This window comes from Dromiciops gliroides, chromosome 1 (assembly GCF_019393635.1).
Source record: "Dromiciops gliroides isolate mDroGli1 chromosome 1, mDroGli1.pri, whole genome shotgun sequence".
Lineage (NCBI taxonomy): Eukaryota > Metazoa > Chordata > Mammalia > Microbiotheria > Microbiotheriidae > Dromiciops > Dromiciops gliroides.
The window spans coordinates 279828326-279847543 of record NC_057861.1 but is presented as its reverse complement, the minus strand read 5'-3'; the positions used below and the strand labels follow the sequence as shown (position 1 = coordinate 279847543).

Here is a 19218-nt window from a genome sequence, read left to right as displayed (position 1 = left end):
TATCTGCATATATAATTTCTATAAGCATACTCCAATGGAATTGTGATCTCAACAACATAAGTATTCCTTCCAACAATGCAAATCCCAAAACATCTACTCCCACCAAGCCTGCACAATTCTAACTCATGTCCTACAACAAATTTTCCTCTGAAGCCAACACCATGTGCCACAAATTTTTCTTGACAACAAAATGATACCAATAAAATACATAGGTTCTCTTTTAGGCACACTTCACTCTTGCTACTTGATAAACCTATTACTTTTTGGATTACATATTTCATTGATTATATTCTGTGTACTGCTAGTCCTTCATAATTCCTTATTTGTAAGGAATTGCAGCCCACTTGTATCCACCACTCATATCTCTGTTGTACTTTTGGTGATCCTACACTTTTATTCTTCAAGGTCCAAAATGTTCCAATACTTTCAGCTGCACATCATCATTGGAAGAAATTTCCATTAAAACCATGGATCTTCCATTCCTCCTGAAGGGAATTGGTACAAAAATATTTATAGCAGCTTCTTTTATGGTGGCTAAGAATTGGAAATCAAAGGAATGCCTATCAATTGGGAAGTGGCTAAACAAGCTATGATCTATGATGGTGAGGGAATATTATTATGCCAAAAGAAATGACAAGCAGGATGATTTCAGAAAGGCCTGGAAAGACTTGTATGAACTGATGTATAGTGAAATGAGCAGAACCAAGAGAATGCTGTCCACAGAGATAGCAATATTGTTTGATGAAGAACTGTGAATGACAACTAATGATGAAACATACTATCTACCTCTAAAGAAAGAACTGATATTGATTGAACAGACTAAAGTATGCTATTTTTCACTTTTTTTCTTTTATTCAAGTTTTCTGTACAAAATGACTAGTATTATAATGTTTTATATAATTGCACATGGATAACCCATATCTAATCGCTTATCACTTCAGGGAGTGGGGAGAGGAGGGAGGGAAGGAGGGATAAAATTTGGAACTCAAGACTATAAATAAAAACATTTATTAACTAAAAAAATAAAAACATGGATCTTTGACTCAAGGATTAGGATCATTAAAACACTGGCAAGTCACATTTTTTTTTAAAATTATCCAACTTATTTTGTTCTTCTTGTTTACTTCTGGGAATGGATACAATTCATTATGCCTTTGCAACGTCTATCCAATATATATGGCTGGAGAAGCTCGATAGGTTGTACACATGATTGCATGTCATAGCCTGGACCCCAAGCTCCAGAGTAATTTACTTCTTCTGGCTTTGGTGATATAAGAAGCCAGAGAACAGAGGATTCAAGACAAATAAAAAGAAGGAAATTCTACAGGAGATCTCAAATAATTTGGGATAAATAAGTAGGTTAGAGGTTAAACTCAGGGAGGAGTTTGGGGAAAATGTGGGGCAAATTAAGGAAAATATGATGGAGAATGAAATCCATGAACAAATATTGGTTCAGATTCCATTCTTATTTGAAAGAAGAGCAAGGTCAAGGACAATCAAGGAAGTTCTAAAAGGATCAAGGCAGAATAGGGAACAGAACCAGAAGTAGACACAAGAAGAATAAAGACAAAATAATATAAGCAAGACAAGACAAGGTAAGTAAGAAAAGGTACCTGGAAAAATTATAGAGCAAAGCAAATTAACAGAGTTGATTACTTGTTGGACAAATTGGGGACCACTCCAACCTCGAGTTTGCAGTAGAGGAGAGGAAATCCAGGCACAGTCTACATGCATGTTATATTTGGGGAAGGGAGATGTCACAGAGTTCAGAGGAAAGGATTTCATGGTCTAAAATGCTACAGGGGAGTCAGCACAGGAGAGATGGGAGGTGTTCAAGAATGTAATCTTGAAAACACTAAGGGAAAAAATTCCAGTGAGAACAAATGGGATTTGTCTAAAGAGATGAAGGAGGATGCACAGAGAATTCTGCAACCAACTTAGATTTAAAGAAAATAAATGTACAGAAGATGGACGTAAGACTAGATAACAGAGATAAAATGAACATGCAAAGTTCTATCAACAGTGCCAAGAATCCTATCACTCAGAGTGATCTAGGGCTGGCGATTAATGCTAAAAACAACAAAAAATACTTTGTCCTTGTTGTTTTTGTTGTTATATTGAAAATAAAGGGAAGACCAAAAAAAGAATAAGACATTGGCTGGGGTGTACAGGACAATGCTAACTGAACACAGAGACAAAGCAGCACTGCTAAATTGTTATTTTGTTTGTTTGTCTTTGACAAGGGGAATGTCCTCTGTAACGTAAATAGAACAGCAACAACGATTAATAACAACAAAAACTAACAAGGTGTCGATACCCAAGATGATGATGATGATTACACTGATGCTAACATTTATTTGTTTTACAATCTGCAAAGCACTTTAAATATTTGTAAATATCTCATTTGATCCTCACAGCAACCCTGTAAGGTATGTCCTATTTTTCTTATTTAAGGCTAAGAGTGGTCAAGTAAGTTGTCCAAAGTTAAACAAATAATATCTGAGGAAGAACTTGACTCAGGTCTTCCTGACTTTAAATCCAAACAACCATTTATCTATTGTGCCACCTAGCTTCCACTGATAAGGCAAAAATAAGACAGCATCTTAGCTTCCGCCAATAAATTCAAGTCACTTAGTAGAAATGAACCATACTCTCAGGTACTGACCCCACCCCCACCCCTCAGGTACTGTGAGTACTGACAGCTGTGATTGCTAGAACACTGTCAGTGATATGTGAAAGACAATGGAAGAGAAAGGTTGGAGAAGGGCACATATCATTCCAACAGTCAAAAAATGAGAGAGAATGGAATCTGAAAACTATAGGCCAATGAGTATGAAAAAAATTCTAGAAAACATCTATAAAAGGAGAGTTGGTGAATATCTGCAAAGGGAAGTGGTGAAGCCTCCAATGAGGCTTCATCAAGAACAAGTCATGCCAAGCTAACCTCATTCCCTTCTTTGTTGAAATTAACTAAATCTGTAGATGAGGATAATGCTCTGGACATAGTTCACCCATATATTTAGCAAAACTTTTGATAAAATACTCTGTACTATTTTTTCGTGGAGAGTATGGAGAAGTATGGGCTAGATCATAATTCATCTTGATGGATTAAGAACTGGTTGGCTGGATAGATTCAAAGTGTTGCAATTGTTGAGGCATCGAGGTGATTCAATGGGCAGAGCTTGGAGTCAGAAAATGGAGTCAGAAAACCTTGAGGTAAAATCTAGCCTCAGACACTTACTTGAAGAATTCACATAACCTCTGTTTGCACCAGTTTTTATTAAACAGTGAAACAAAGATAATAGTAGCACCTACTACCCAGGGCTATGAGGAACAAATAAGAGTATTTGTAAAGTGCCTTATGAATGCTATAAAAATAGTAATTGTTATTATTATTATCTCAATGTAAGTGATGCAGGAGGTCCCCTTTGAACAAGCTCAGGGATCTATAGTTAGTCCACTGGATGTTTAACACTTTTTATCTACACTGATAAGTAATGATGGCTGGACTTTTATGTAGCATTTTAAGTTTTGCAAAGCACTTAATAAACATCTTATATTCACAACAACCTTGGGATGTAGGTGTTATTTTTCTCCCCATTTCTATAGTTGAGGAAATTGAGGATGATAGAGTTTAAATGAGTTGTCAAGGGTCATACAGTTAGCAAATACCTAAGTTCAAAATTGAATTCAGATCTTCCTACCTCTATATCAAAGATATAATGGCATGATCATGAAATTTGCTGACAACACAAAGCTGGGGTGGGGGAGGATAATTAACATCCTGGATGACAAAATTGGGATGTAAAAGAATTTTGACAGCATGGAACAGTAGGTTGAATCTAATGAAATGAAATTCATCAGGGAAAATGTAAAGTCTTATATTTGGGCATACATACGCACAAACACACTTTGAAAGTTCAAGTTAGGATTGAGTGGAATGATTAGCAATTGTACTAAAAAACATTTCTGAAGCCTTTAGTGAGCTTTATGTATACACATGCACATATGTATACACACAGATATATGTGTGTGTATGTTTGTGACACTGCGAAAATCACTTAACCTCTCTTTGCCTCAGTTTACTCAACTATAAAATGGAAACAATAAGTGTTACCTTCCCGGATTATTGTGAAGATCAAATGAGATAATCTTTCTAAAGCACTAGCACAGTGCCTCACACATAGTAGGTGCTTAATAAATGCTTGTTTCCTCCCTCTGTCCCTTCCTTCCTTCCTTCCTTCCTTCCTTTTTCCCTTTACTTTTTTTTTCCCTTTACTTTTAAGTGGTATTGTCCTTTGTGGTATTCTAATAAAAGCTAGATGACCACTTCTTGGCTATGTTATGGTAGAGATTCGTTTCATGTATGGATTGGACCAGATGGTTAGTGAGGTTCCCTTCAACTCTCAAGTCCTATGATTAGGAACCTCATTTAGGAGTCTCTGAAGTGTTCCTAGGTTGATGCAATCAGAGAAATGCAATCAGAGAAATGCTATCCACAAGCAAAAGGACCTCATAACCTCCAGGGAATCTATAAAGAGATGGGGTATCTCAATACCCCAATCAAGGATTCCTCTGATATAGGTATATTTTCACAAAACATTTCTACACATTTTAAATATGACCCAGTAGTCAGTAGTTATATATGTTCTCATCATCACAATTTTGGGAGTATTAATAAGATCTAAGATATTTCCTATATTTCCTAGACCTTTGGTAACTTCCTTTCCTTGAGATATTTTGAGACTGATTCCTGCAAAACCTTCAAAATTGTGTTGTCTCTGACATGGGCCTCCTTTGTTAACACTTGGGCCATCCTTGGTGCTTTGCAAACAGCTCCAGTTTGGAATATAAACTCATTTGTGAAATCTTACAGGGCAATATGGTAAAATATTCTGAGCAGTACCACCTCATAAAACAAGAAGAAGCAATGGAAGTAATGAAACTTATTTAAAGAAAACTTTGTAAGATTCTGGGGGCAAAGCCAAGATGGAGGAGAGAAGCCAGGAAGTTGCCTGAGCTCTCCCAAGTTTCCCTCAAAAAACGACATTAAAACAAAAAAACAACAACAACAACAACAAAAAAAAAAAACTTAGCAAGCGACCCAACCGAGCTTAGGCAATTATTTCATTCTTAGAGACTGTCTAGAAGGAGAAAAAAACCCAAATAAACCAACAAACAAAAAAGGAAACAAATAACAACAATATAAAAGCTTATCCAGGTTTTTTGATGAACACTTTTTACCATCAAGGACAGTGGAACTTCTACATCTGTATTCTAATCTTTCATTATGGGATCTTCTTTGGAGGAAGTGGAAATTTGCATGTGCAGACATGGTTGATTGGGGGTGGGGAGAGAGTAAGCATTGATATAGAGCTTACTCTGGAAAACTAAGTGGCTAAGTGGATAGAGCACTTGGCCTGGAGTCTGGAAAAACCAAAAACTAATCTAGCCTCAGAAACTTACTATGTGATCCTGGGTAAGTCACTAAACCCTCTTTGTCTCAGTTTCCTCATCTGTAAAGTAAGCTGGAGAAGGAAATGGCAAACCACTCTAGCATCTTTGTCAAGAAAACTCTACATGGGGTCACAAAGAGTTGGCCCCAACTGAAAAAAAAAACAGAATAACAAAAGTGCCTACTATGTTCCAGCACTGTGCTAAACACTTTACAAAAATGAGATCTTTTGATGTTCGCAACAGTTCTGCAAGGTAGGTTCCGTTATTATCCCCCTTTTACAGTTTAAAGAAACTGAGGCAAAAAAGCTAATTGCCCTATCCAAAAAGAGAGCTTCAGGGAAATACCTACTTGTCTAGGGTTCAAGACTGTGTAGCAGGAAATTTTTGAAAAATGTTGGAGACATTTTGGGGGACATAAGTTAGGTAACTACCCAAAATGTGACTTTTGCAGCTTTATATCTACAGCCATTCTGTTATATCAAAGTGCATCAACAAAAGCATGTGACCTGGACAATTTACCAGCTCTTCCTACCTATGCTCTAAGAATCAACTAGCCTATCTTAAAAATGATAATTGCTTCAGTACTTCACAGATCTATGATGCAATTGATAAGAGTACTTACTGTGAGGCAGAATGGCAGTGTCTAGAGAGCCAATCTCAGTGTTAGGATAAACTAGGTTCAAATCCTCCATTTGACATAAATTGGCTGTGAGACCCTGGGCAAGTCTTTTATCCTCCCCCTGCCCCAAGCAACCCTGAGACTGGAATTTGTAAGAAAATATAGGCAGCTATTTGGCATAGAGGATAGAATGCCAGGCCTGTAATCAGGAAGACTCATCTTCCTGACTTCAGATCTGGCTTCAGATGCTTATTAAACTGTGTGACCCTGGGCAAGTCACTTTACCCTGTTTGTCTTCATTTCTTCATCTGTAAAATGAGCTGGAGAAGGAAATGGCAAACCGCTCAAGTACCTTTGCCAAGAAAACCCCAAATGGGGTCATGCAGAGTTGGACACAACTGAAAATGGCTGAGCAACAACAATTCTCTGTTGCTTCCACCAATGGAATCATACTCTTCTCTGTTAAAGCAGACAAAGACCTACACAGATTACTAAATACCTTTTGCAAATTTCTAGGGCCAAAAATGTACATTGCCCGGGGCCCAAAGATCTGGTGGTCACAGGAGTTTAAATTTAGATGAAATGGTTTTTGTTTGTAAGACATACATTTGTTACTACAGTCATACAGTGAAGCTCTTCCCAGTTTTCAGAGAGGTATCAGAGCTTGCAGTCTCTTGGTTTAGCTTTTGAAAACCCATGATCACCTCCATGCCAGGTTTACAAATCAAAGTAGGACATTAGTGGAGGAGAAATCATAATAAAGTGGTAGAAATTATTTACTGCCAATATCAGTAAATGTCTTGTGTTTTTGGAATTGGTTAGAGAATCATATTATAATCAAAATAAATGAACTTACTTCTAGAGAGATTCTCAAGGGCTTTCCCCAGCTTCTTGCTCTCTTGAAGGATGTGATTTAATTCATCAAAGTCGTGGCTTTCTGGTCTGATCCGCCAGTTCCACTTAGGATGCTCCACTGACCTTGGCACTAAGTATTTTTAAAAAATTGATATTTAATCGATCATTCTACAAACATGCTGTATAATGATACAATAAATTTATTATCATAATGTAAAGTAGCTGATCTAGTGTTCAACATTTTTAAAAAAGTGCTGCTCTCTGGGATGAGGAGATTGAAAATGGTGTGGGAAAGTCACAAAGACAATTCAGGTAAGAAAGCTATGTTAGTGAATAAAGAGGAACTCATGCCTAGAAAGAAATTCAAATATTGATCAAGTATTGATGGAGGTAAAACATTTTTTTCTTTTGTTCTGTGTTACTGGTTAAACCAGTATGCAATTTCACATTTCTTCCATTTAGGCTAGAGAGGAATTCTAGATTTGTTGATCTCCAATTTGTTAGCTGGGGTTCATGATGGGGATTAAAAATAAGGATTAAGACTTTGTAAGTGAATCAACAGGTGGGATGGTCTGAACCTCTGGGATTAGATCCTCATGCTACTGCCACTGCAACTAATACTAGCTTACCACAGATATCAGTGGAGCCTTATCAAAGTCTGGGTAACTTGGACTTTTCCATAGGTCATTGAAATTCAGAAGGTGCTGAGAGCATTTGCTTTCATTCAACAGAGACAAACAGCTATGTTTAGTAATTTATTAGTTGTGGTTGTTTTTTAACTAGTCCCTTCAACCTCACCACAGATGAGCTCCTTCCTAACTGCTCCTAACCATCTCCCTTCCTTAACAGCAGCCAGCAGTTTTCCAGGGTTATTGTTTATCCCTTCCCCGACACAATCGGAGGACACCTCATGCATGAGCCTCATGCCCCAGAATCATGATCTCTCTCAGTGGTCTCTCCTCCTCTTTCACCTCAAGTAAATTTGTCTTTCTCAGGATGCATTTTATGGTGTTCAACTTTGACACAAGAATCACTCATTATATCTATGGATATCATTGGACTGGTAGAAGAACGGGGAGATGGACCTTCTGGTCTGGCAGTTACAGAAGGAATAATGTTTTGCATCTCTGCTTTCATTACATTGCTTAATTCCCACCCCCACCCCCCCCTGCAATTTTCACTGGATAATCGTCCACTCAGCACTACTAAAATACTTCATTTTCCTTCCTAAGTTTGTCCACAGATGATAGTTAATTTGTCATGTGTTATGAAAGACAAGCTTTTAACATACACACACAAAAAGGATTAGCATTTTCCCCAGAAACAGTTGTCTATTCCAGATTCCCTTAGTTTCTTTCTCCATCACTTATAAAGAAAAGTTCATGTTACTGCTGTGCTTGGTTAGAAAGTAATAGAATAAAGTGAAAGACCATTCTGGAATACTGGAATATGGGGGAATATATACACGTATGTATGTGTGTATGTATGTATATGTAATTATGTATATATGTGTATTATATATGTAATTATGTATGTGTATTATGAATATATAATTATGTGTGTATGTGTATGTATGTATATGTAATTATGTATGTATATATGTGTATATATGTATACACACAGATATAAAAGCATCAGTGGGGATGTAGAAATGATGGCTGTTTTGATTAATAAGGAATTCGTTTCATCTTCTGTATTTTTTTCAACTTTCTGCTATTTATCTCAGGATATTTGTGAACCATATATAGCCAAAAAATACCTATCAAAGATGCTTTATAATCCTTTCAAAAAGGAAAGTGATCCATCACTCTTCTTCATCAGAAGATGATCATATTTTGGGGAATTTGAACAGGTCTGCTGGACCAAACTAATTCTATTAATTGACCTAACTTTTAAAAAAAATTACAGGTTTTATAATGGCCCCCAAGAGGCAATAGGAATTCTCAAATAAACAACTTTTTCTCAGAAAATGCATAGATTCAAGGAATACTATAGAACAAAATGGAAAGTTTCTTCAAATGATTTTGAAAACTCCAGGACATGACATAATATGTTGTCCCTAAAATCTTAGTATATCATTCCTGGCATTTTAAGAGTTACACAAATTAAATGGAAAAATTGACCAAAAAAAAAAAGAAAAGAAAATGTAAGAAATGTTAATCATCAATATGAAAACAATACCATCTGTAATCCTTGGATTTAGCTCAGGCCTAGGCAGGTATTTTTTTTTTTCCCAAGCTTACAGATGGGATAATTAGTTCATATTTATGCTCCTAGAAGTGGATCATCTGGGCCATCCTAGATGTCAGTTTGTAGATCTCCCTCCAACTGCCTTTGAAATATAAGTGAAGAACAAATGCAAGGCAACAACATACAACACAGAAAATCTTCAGAAACAGCTATACTGACGTTTTTTCAGAAAGATGGTCAGATAATGAATTGTTAAATTTGGTTTTTTTCTATTTTCAAAAGGAATAGAATGATAGATTCAGAGAAAAAAAACACGTGGATTAACAAAATGTGTACTCAAACCAACATATGATTGAGGGAATAATATAATTATTAACAAAAAGACTTCTAGAAGTGTATGAAAATATTTTGAAAAGTCCTTATTTTAAAAAAACTTTAATCAATTGTATGGAGGACCACTACCTACTTATTCTTTAAATATACAAAATGCCTCCATAATTATTGTCTGACTATGAAATATGTTTCCGTTTAAAGAACATTTTAACCAACAGGAGTTAATAAGAATAAATAATAATGATATTTATATGGTACCTACTACGTGTCAGGCACTGTGCTAAATGCTTTACAAATATTATCTCATTGTTTCCTCATGACAACCCTGGGGGATATGTGCTATTATTATTCCCATTTTTTTCAGATGAGGAAACTGAGGCAAACAGAAGTTAAGCGATTTGACCAGGGTCACACAGCTAGTAATGTCTGAGATTGGAATTGAACTCAGGTTGTCTTGACTCTAGGCCCGGCACTTTATTTACTGTGCCACCTTGCTGCCCCTAGAAATAAATGTAAAGTCATACATTTGGGTTCAAATATCAACTCTTCTTGAACAAAAGGAGATTTTAAGGATTTGCAAGCTCAATATCAATAAATGGGACAGCCAAAGAAGCTAATACATCTAGTGTTCAGAACTGTTTTATTTTTCCTGGTCACTAATTTTTTGGAACATTGTACTCAGTTTGGGTGTCACATTTTACAATGGAAATGGACCAGGTGGAGAACTCCCAAAGGAGGGTAAATAGGATGATGAGGGTCCCAAATCCATGACAAATAATGATTAGTTGAAGGAATTGGGGATACTCAGCATGGAGAAGAGAAAATTTAGGATGGCATGATATCTAGATTTGAGGAGGAGGTGTTACACAGAAGATGAATTATGCTTTTTATATTTAGGCCTAGAGGCTATACCGGTTTCAAGGAATGGAAGTTTAAAAGATGCAAATTTATGGTTGATGTCAACTTTACTATCTCAAAGTTGACTTACTTCCCCTTCACTGGAGGTTTTTGATCAAAAGGTAGGTGAATCCTTGGTAAAATGTTTTATAGAAATATTTTTTTTTCAGAATTGGGTCAAATAGATGGCTTTTGAGGTGCTATCCAACTCTGAGATTCTGTGATTCAGAATGTTAAGTAATTTTGACCAAGTTCACAAAGCAATATAACTTTTCTCCAGTATTTAGAACCTACAAAGTTACCTCAAATGCCACCCCAAACATCCTATTCTCTTTTCCCACACACACTCACAGCTTTCTTTCTTTGCCATTAACGCAGACAATACAGCCAATTTACCAATCACCCACAAAGTGAAAAGTGTTAGGAAGTTTCCTTAGTCCAAGCTGCAACTGGCTAATAATTTGTCTTTTCACTAGACTATGGAGATCTTCACCAAAGTCCCCTTAAAACTTAATCAAATCCTAAACAAAGAATTGTATTCAAGATAACATTTCTAAATCAATGCTAATTTTTATAAGTATGCATAAAACACATTTGTTTAAAAATTTACAATTTATAAAGTGCTCTGAATAACATTGCATGAGTTAATATTCATAACAACCCACAAACATAAGGAATGCAAGAATCATTATGTCCATTTTCCAGATGAGGAAGGTGAGGCTTAGAGAGGTTAAGATTACTTGTCCCAGGATACATAACTGGCTAGTGCACATATAGGCCTTTCTCATTCCAAGTCCAGTGTTCTATCTTTCCAGTCTTAACTAGCATTTACATAACATTCCTAATGAAGTAGAAAGAAAATTCACTAGGGTTTGTGGCCAGAATTTTAGAGTAAAAAGTTTTGGCTCAGTCATTCTTTTTACTTTTTTTGGATGTTCTAGACTGGCTGGAGGTTTTGAGTGAAAATGTGTTAACAAACTTTCTTACATGATTTGGATTCCGGTGATGGTGGAGAAATATTAGACACAGCAAGGTCACTCTTGGACTTCTTTGGTTTCTTTGCGTTTACCTGCCAGGGTTTATCATAACTTCTGAAGTCTCTTCTAGCTCCTTTGTGTTCTGTTGAAAGAGAATCCAAACAAAATTCTGTTATGTCTTTTTTATGCTTGTTCATAAATAATTCCCAACAGGTATAACAATGGAAATAGCAAAGACCTACCTCATAGCCTAGAAAATCTTGAAGTCAAATAATGGAAAAAATAATCCCTTTCCAACATGAAAAAAAAATGTAGATCTAAATATTGTTAAGATGATTCTACTCAAAGCTCCAAAGTTATTGTGATTTTTTTTTGAAAGATGCATTACATTATCATTAAATGACCTAGGAAAATATTTAGTTGTATTTACATTTATTTACATAGTATTATACACTGTCAAGAGCAATGAGAGATCTGAAATTGGTTTATAGCGACTCCTTAAGGAATATAGAATTAGAGTTGGAAAAATTCTGGTTATTATGTAATCCAACCTCTACACTTTCCAAATGATAAAACTGGGACCTATGGACTTGTCCCTGATCCCACAGTTAGTAAGAAGTGGGTATAGCAATGCAACCCAAATCCTTTGTCTCCAATTCCTGTGCTTTTCCAATGATACCAAAATGGCTCCCAGTACCCCAAGTATAAATTTCCTCTTGAACAATGAATCATCTAGCTTCTGCTACAAAGTTTCTGATTATTAGGAACAAATTTTCTCCTGAAACATCATGTTCCACTTTTGAATGGCTCTAATTATTAGGAAATTCTTCCTCATATTGGCCAAAATATGCCTTTTAGAAACATTTGATGAATTTCCCATAAAACCTCAAATATGTATTCCCTCTAGTGTGTTCGAGCTTCCCAAATTTTGTCAACCTGCCCTTTTGTAGGTGTTTCTACTAATATGAATGACTATGTTAAAATTTAATATAGTTACAGTGAAATTGTAATGAAAAATAGTCGAACATTCTTATAAATTTGCCTCTGCAAATACTAATTGTGTGACCCTAAGGAAGTCTTTTTAACTTCCCAGTGCTTTAGAGTGCTCTCTAAGAGTTTGAGAAAAGGTAACAATCAATACTGATAAAGGAAGTTTCCTCATCTGGAAGCTCTCTGTACCAATGAAATAACAAGTCTAGTCCCTATATTCATATTTATACATATGGTGGCAAAGGAGATAAACAGTATGAGGGGATAGATTCAATAAAACAACATCAGGCAACATATCCAAATGTAGAAAAACAAGCTCCAATCCAAAGACATAAAGTCTGATAATGTGCCCAGAGGCTTAAGAAAAGCTGTGAGAACAGCTGTTCAGTTTTCTTTCCAACCTTTGCTTGGTAGAGAAGGCAACAATATCCTAAGAACTGTTATTAGTTCTCTAGGACTAAGGCCAACTGACCTAGAAGAGAGAAATGAAGTGAGGGAGCACAGGGGAAAGGAACTTTGACAAAGATACAAATAAAGAGACTAGTTAGTGCTAAGAAGTAGATGGAAGTTGAATCCAGAGGGACTGAGATTGAAATATATCAATTGGAGAATGGCTGGACAAGTAATGGTATATGATTGTAATGGAATTCCACTGTGATATAAGAAATGATGAGCTCATGATTGTAGAAAAACATGGACTTACATAAAATAATGAAGACTGAAATGAGCGCCCCAAGAGAATGTTGTGTACAGTAACAGTGATATTCTCTTAAGAAAGACTTTGAACAAAGAAGTTATTTTGACTATTATAAATACCCAAATTGACTTTAAAAGACTATGAAAAAAGATGCTATCTGCACCCAAATAACTGATCAATAGTAGTATGTATAGAATAATTATATATATATGTGTAAATATAGTATGTGTATATATGTATATGTATATATATATATGCATCCATCAATATGCATCCGTGCATGTGCGCGTGCACGCGCACGTGTGTGTCTGTGTGTGTGTGTGTGTGTGTGTGTGTGTGTGTGTACACTGTATATTGATATCTAATGGTAGCCATTTCTAGGGTGGAGAAAGAAAAGAAAGAAATTTACATGATAATTTTGTTGTATATTTTGTTGTATATTCATATGCAAGTTGTGCATAGTAGATTTAGTTTCATTTGCAATAATCTTTTTATTGTACTATGTTATATGTTTGCTTTATTCCATAAATTAATAATAAAAAAGAAATATATCCTTATTATTTACTGTGACTTGCTGTTATTCAGTCGTGTTGACTCTTTGTGACTCAATCTGGGATTTTCTTGGCAAAGATAGTAGAGTAATCTGCCATTTTCTCCCCCAGCTCATTTTACAGATAAGGAAACTGAAGGAAATAGAGTTAAGTGACTTGCCCAGGGTCATATAAGTAGTAAGTGTCTGAGGCCAGATATTAACTCAGGAAGATGAGTCTTCCTGACTCCAGACCTGGCCCTCAATTCACTGCACCACCTAGCCGCCTATGTACAGTGACTGTACAATACCTAAAAGGAATACTTCTTTGGAGGAATTGAGAACTAAGGGAATAACAAGGAAGTTGAATAAGGAAATTGTTATTACTATTAGTGATATTTTAATGATGTAAAATAGAAGAGGTATCACCAGACTGGAGGAAAATGGTGCCCAAATTTCAAACAAACAAACACAAAAAGAAGGAAGAAAAAAGAAAAAAGCTGAGTTTGAAAACTATAGACCCATGAATTTGAGAAAATTCTAGAAAGGATGATTTAAAAGATAGTGAACATTTAGAAAGGATGATAGTGATTACAAAGAGACAGAACCCTTCTAAACAAATATAGATAACTATATTTGTTGATTATAACAAATCATAAACTAATTTAAGTTTGCTTTTTGACAGGACTATTGACCAGTAGACAAGAACAAAACTATGGATATAATTTACCTATACTTTATTTGTTTTGTTTTGTTTTAGTGAAGCAATTGGGGTCAAGTGACTTGCCCAGGGTCACACAGCTAGTAAGTGTTAAGTGTCTGAGGCTGGATTTGAACTCAGGTCCTCCTGAATCCAGGGCCGGTGCTCTATCCACTGCACCACCTAGCTACCCCTTTTACCTATACTTTAGCAAAGATTTTGATAAAGTATCTCATACTGTTCTTGTGAGATATAAATACCATTTACAAAAATTTCAACTCTGACTCATGACCCCAGATATTCATTTAACAAAGAGTATTGCAAGTGATCAGCAAAGGTTTGGGAAAGTAGGTAGTCAGTATTTAGGCCGTTAGGCACTGGCTAATCCGTGTCCATTTACAAGAAGATTGGGTTATTGGGGAAGGAAATACAGTTAATGAAGCGATTAATGTATCAGGTGGGGACTCAATCACAGAATTGTATGGTTGAAAAAACACTAAATTTAGAGCCAAAAGTCAGGACTTCAAGCCATGGCTCTGCCATTAGTAGAAGGTAAAATCTTTTTGCCTTTCTAGATCCAAGTTCCTCTCCTATAAAATGAGGTGGGGTTGACTAGATTGTCATGGTCCCATTCAAATTAATCCATAACATGCCTTTTGGTTCTAAATAGTATGGACTTATACCAAAAAATTTTAAAAGGGACCAAAAAAGATAAAACAATCAAGGACTATGGGACAAGAGTATAGGATAGTGACCCAATAAATGAAATATCCAGGTCAAAGTAGAACAAACAATAAAACTGACTCAATGCTAAGTCAATGCTAGCAATCCCATCTGGGAAAGATTAAAGAGCTTAAGAAGAAGGAAAGATTAATATTATTATTGATAGACAGGGTCAAAGTAATACCACTGCAAAAGAAATTGGGGAAAAAAACTTGGGTTCTAGTGAAGATTTTAATTAAAAATATATTTTCCTTTTTGCCACTGGTTGTTGACGAAATTTAGAAGCACTGATGGATTTTAATCACATAGTTTAAAATTCATATCTTCTCCATAAAAGGGGAAAATGCTATTGTAAAGGTAAGAAAAAGTTCAAGGCACCAAATAGAAAATTAATATCCTAAAAGAGCTAATATATGTTCCTAAGTAATACTAACAACATTTAAGGGGTTAATTGTTTAAAATTTTTAAATATGCATATCTTTCTTATTAAAATTCAACATACAGTATCAGATTTCAAGCTATACTATGAAGGAATAATCATCAAAACAATCTGGTACTGGATAAGAAATCTGTGGTTAATTAGTAGAAAAGATGAGATACACAATTTACAGAAATAAATGAGCCTAGTGTATGATAAATCCAAAGATCCCAGCTATTGGGGCAAGAACTCACTCTTTGACAAAAACTACTAGGAAAACTAGCAGAAATGATGCATAGAACAAAAATCTCCCACTGTATACCAAGATAAGCACAAAAGTTTCTATAATTTAGACATAAAAGATGATATAAGCAAATTAGGGGAGCACAGAAAAATTACCTGCCTGATCTATAGATAAGGGAAGAGTTAATGACCCAACAAGAGATAGGGAGGATCATGGGAAGTGAAATGGATAATTTTTCATCATATTAAATTTAAAATATTTTATATAAGTAAGAGTAATACAGCCAAAATTAAAAGGAAAGAAGAAATGTGGGGGGTGGGGGTGGGACTACAGCAAGTTTATATGATAAAGGAACTGAGCCAAGTTTATAAAAATAAGCCATTCTCCAAATGACAAATAATCAAAGATATGGACAGGCATTTTCCAGCAGAAGAAATCAGAGCTATCAATTGTCATATGAAAATGCTCTAATTCACTAATAACTAGAGAAATACAAATTAAAAGAAAACTAAGCTACCACCTTATATTCATAATATTGGCTAAGATGACAGAAAAGGAAAATGAGAAATGCTGGAGGTGATATGGAAAAATAGGTACAGTAGTCAACTGTTCCTGAAGCTCTGAACTGGCCCAGCGATTCTGAAGAATAATTTGGAACTTTTTCCAAAAGTACATACCCTTTCACCAAGCAATATTGCTACTAGGTTTACAATCTAAAGACATAAATGAAAAGGGAAAAGAACTTATATGTACAAGAATATTTATAGCAGTTCTTTTGGTAGTAGCAAAAAGTTACACATTGAGGGATTGCCCATCAATTGGAAAAACAATAATCAACTCTGACTTAACTACTCTAATCAATAAAATGATCAGTGACAATTCCAAAGGGCTCACAATTAAAAATACTATCAACCTCCAAATAGAGAACTAATGGACTCTGAAGAAAGTAGCATATATATTTTTTACTCTTTGTTTTATTTGTTTTAATTTGTTTTTTAAATTTTTCTTGCTTTTTTATACAATGTGGTTAATTTGGAAATATTTTTGCATGACTTTATATGGATGATGAATATCATATTTCTTGCTTTCTCAATGGGTAGGAAAGGAGAACTTAGAACTAGAAATACAAAAAATATGTATCATCTTCTTGATGACAGGGATTATTTTGCTTTTACATTTGTATACTCAATGCTTAGTATAGTGCATGCACATAGTGTTTAATAAATACTTTTTTCATTAAAAATTTCAACATAATTTCATCTTAAACTACACATCACTCAAGTTGATTTTGGGGGGTGTGTGGCAATTGGGGTTAAGTAACTTGCCCAAGGTCACACAGCTAGTAAGTGTTACGTGTCTGAGGCTGGATTTTAACTCAGGTCCTCCTGACCCCAGGGCCAGTGCTCTATCCACTACACCACCTAGCTGCCCCTCAAGTTGATTTTTAAACTTAAAAAAAAAAAACTTTCATTAACTGATGCTGAGTAACTGAAAAGATTCCATTTTCCCCTTTATGGAGGAGATGAGAATATTAAACTACGTGATTAAAATGGGTCCATCAGTGCTCCTAAATTTCATCACCAACTAATGGCAAAAAAGTAAGGCTGCTTACAAGAAGTTTTGATGTGATGCCACAATAAAAGTCTAGTGCAATTGATTGGAGAGATGCAAATTAAAACAACTCTGAGGTACCACCTGACACTTATCAGATTGGCTAAAATGACAAAAAAGGAAAACAATAAATGTTGGAGAAGCTGTGGGAAAATTGGAACACTAATGCATTGTTGGTGGAGCTGTGAACTGATCCAACCATTCTGGAGAGCAATTTGGAATTATGCCCAAAGGGTGATAAAGCTGTCCATACCCTTTGACCCAGCAATAGCACTTTTGGGTCTTTTGCCCAAAGAAATCATGGAAAGGGGAAAGGGACCCACATGTACAAAAATATTTATAGCTGCTCTTTATGTGGTGGCAAGGAATTGGAAGTTGAGGGGATGCCCATCAATTGGGGAATGGCTGGACAAGTTGTGGTATAGGAATGTAATGGAATACTATTGTGCTGTAAGAAATGATGAGCAGGAGGAGTTCAGAGAAACCTGGAGGGTCTTGCGTGGACTGATGATGAGTGAGATGAGCAGAAACAGAAGAATATTGTACACAGTATCATCAACATTGAGTGTTCTAAATTACCATATACTCATATATAGTTTTCATTTGCAAACAAAATGGGGAATAGGAACAATAATAAAATAAATGTTAACCAACATCATCTCCAAAACTTGCAATGATTTCCACTCTATACTCGGGAAATATAGTGGAAACAAAACAATAATAGACTGAGACGCAGGAGACCTATATCAGATTACCTGCTGTCTAGGGGAGGGGGAGAGAAAAATCTGAAATTGGAAAGCTTGTATAAACAAAAGTTGAGAACTATCTTTACATGTAATGGAAAAATTAATTAATTAATTAATTAATTAATTTTTTAAAAAAGAAGAGAAAGAAAAAAAAAGTCTAGTGCAGACAGATTAAGTGACCAAAGTACCCCCTGCAAGAGGTCTTCCTCTGTTGGCAAAATTGTCATCCAGAAACTGTAGCACAAAATGCATAATGATAATTGCTAAAATTAAGGTTAAAGATTATTATTCAAAATTTATAAAACTGGTAAATTGCAAAGATATATAATAAACTTTCAAATTATATATTTTGTAAAGTAGTAGTATTTATACTTATAAAATTATTAAAGGTTAAAAACGCAGTAAGACTTTGGGGACACATAATGCACGAAATAATAAAATCCTATTTACCAATTCAAAAAGCTTTGGTGCCCTATTTTATCATAGTAATATAGTGCTAGATAAGTTAAAGTTCTAGCTATCTATCCATATCTATTGTATTACAAATTACTAAGACTATGGTCATTTATAGCTATATGCATCCATTTAAAATATCTTCCCCACCCCAAAATGAGCTAAAATGCCTTTTCTCCATTTACCTGATGTTTCACTTTCTGCCCATAAAGCTGCAGACCCAGACAAGGTTCTTTGAAGTTGACTGCGGTGCCCCTGTTTTGACTGAAGATGGTCAATGAGAAATGGGATTGGCTGGTCTGGTGTCTCTGTTATGAGCCTGGTCATCAATTCCTGAGAAGAAAAAAAAGTAGCAAAATATATTTGTTATCACCATAATGAAGCAAAAAAAGACATTGAGTCCATTTGTAGCACCTTTTTCTTCTTCTTTTTTTGTGGGGCAATGAGGGTTAAGTAACTTGCCCAGGGTCACACAGCTAATGTCAAGTGTCTAAGGTCAGATTTGAACTCAGGTCTTCCTGAATCCAGGGCCTGTGCTTTATCCACTGTGCCACCTAGCTGCCTCTTGTAGCACATTTTTAGTTTTATATCACCACATCAATCTATCTAATTTAAATTCTTACACTGGAATATATACAAAATGAATTCAAGATCTAAACCTTCTAAATTACCATATTCTCATATATAGTTTTCATTTGCAAACAAAATGGGGAATAGGAACAATAATAAAATAAATGTTAACCAACATCATCTCCAAAACTTACAATGATTTCCACTCT

The 19218-nt window shown here is 35.3% G+C and overlaps 1 protein-coding gene across 5 annotated transcripts in view; it reads right to left on the bottom strand.

Moving 5' to 3' along the window:
* The window catches only part of C1H8orf34 (chromosome 1 C8orf34 homolog), a 457453-nt gene that overhangs the window by 356633 nt on the left and 81602 nt on the right, over window positions 1-19218 (bottom strand). For 4 of the 5 annotated variants that reach the window (XR_006353330.1, XM_043968402.1, XM_043968396.1 and 1 more), the window contains exons 2-4: window positions 18625-18772; window positions 11339-11470; window positions 6933-7061 (exon numbers count right to left, since the gene is read on the bottom strand). Coding sequence is in view for 4 of the 5 variants with exons in the window: in XM_043968402.1 (XP_043824337.1) it covers window positions 6933-7061; window positions 11339-11470; window positions 18625-18772 (409 nt within the window). In the remaining variant the exon portion in view is untranslated. The remainder of the gene's footprint in view (window positions 1-6932; window positions 7062-11338; window positions 11471-18624; window positions 18773-19218) is intronic. The other variant, XM_043968425.1, reaches the window with a different exon arrangement.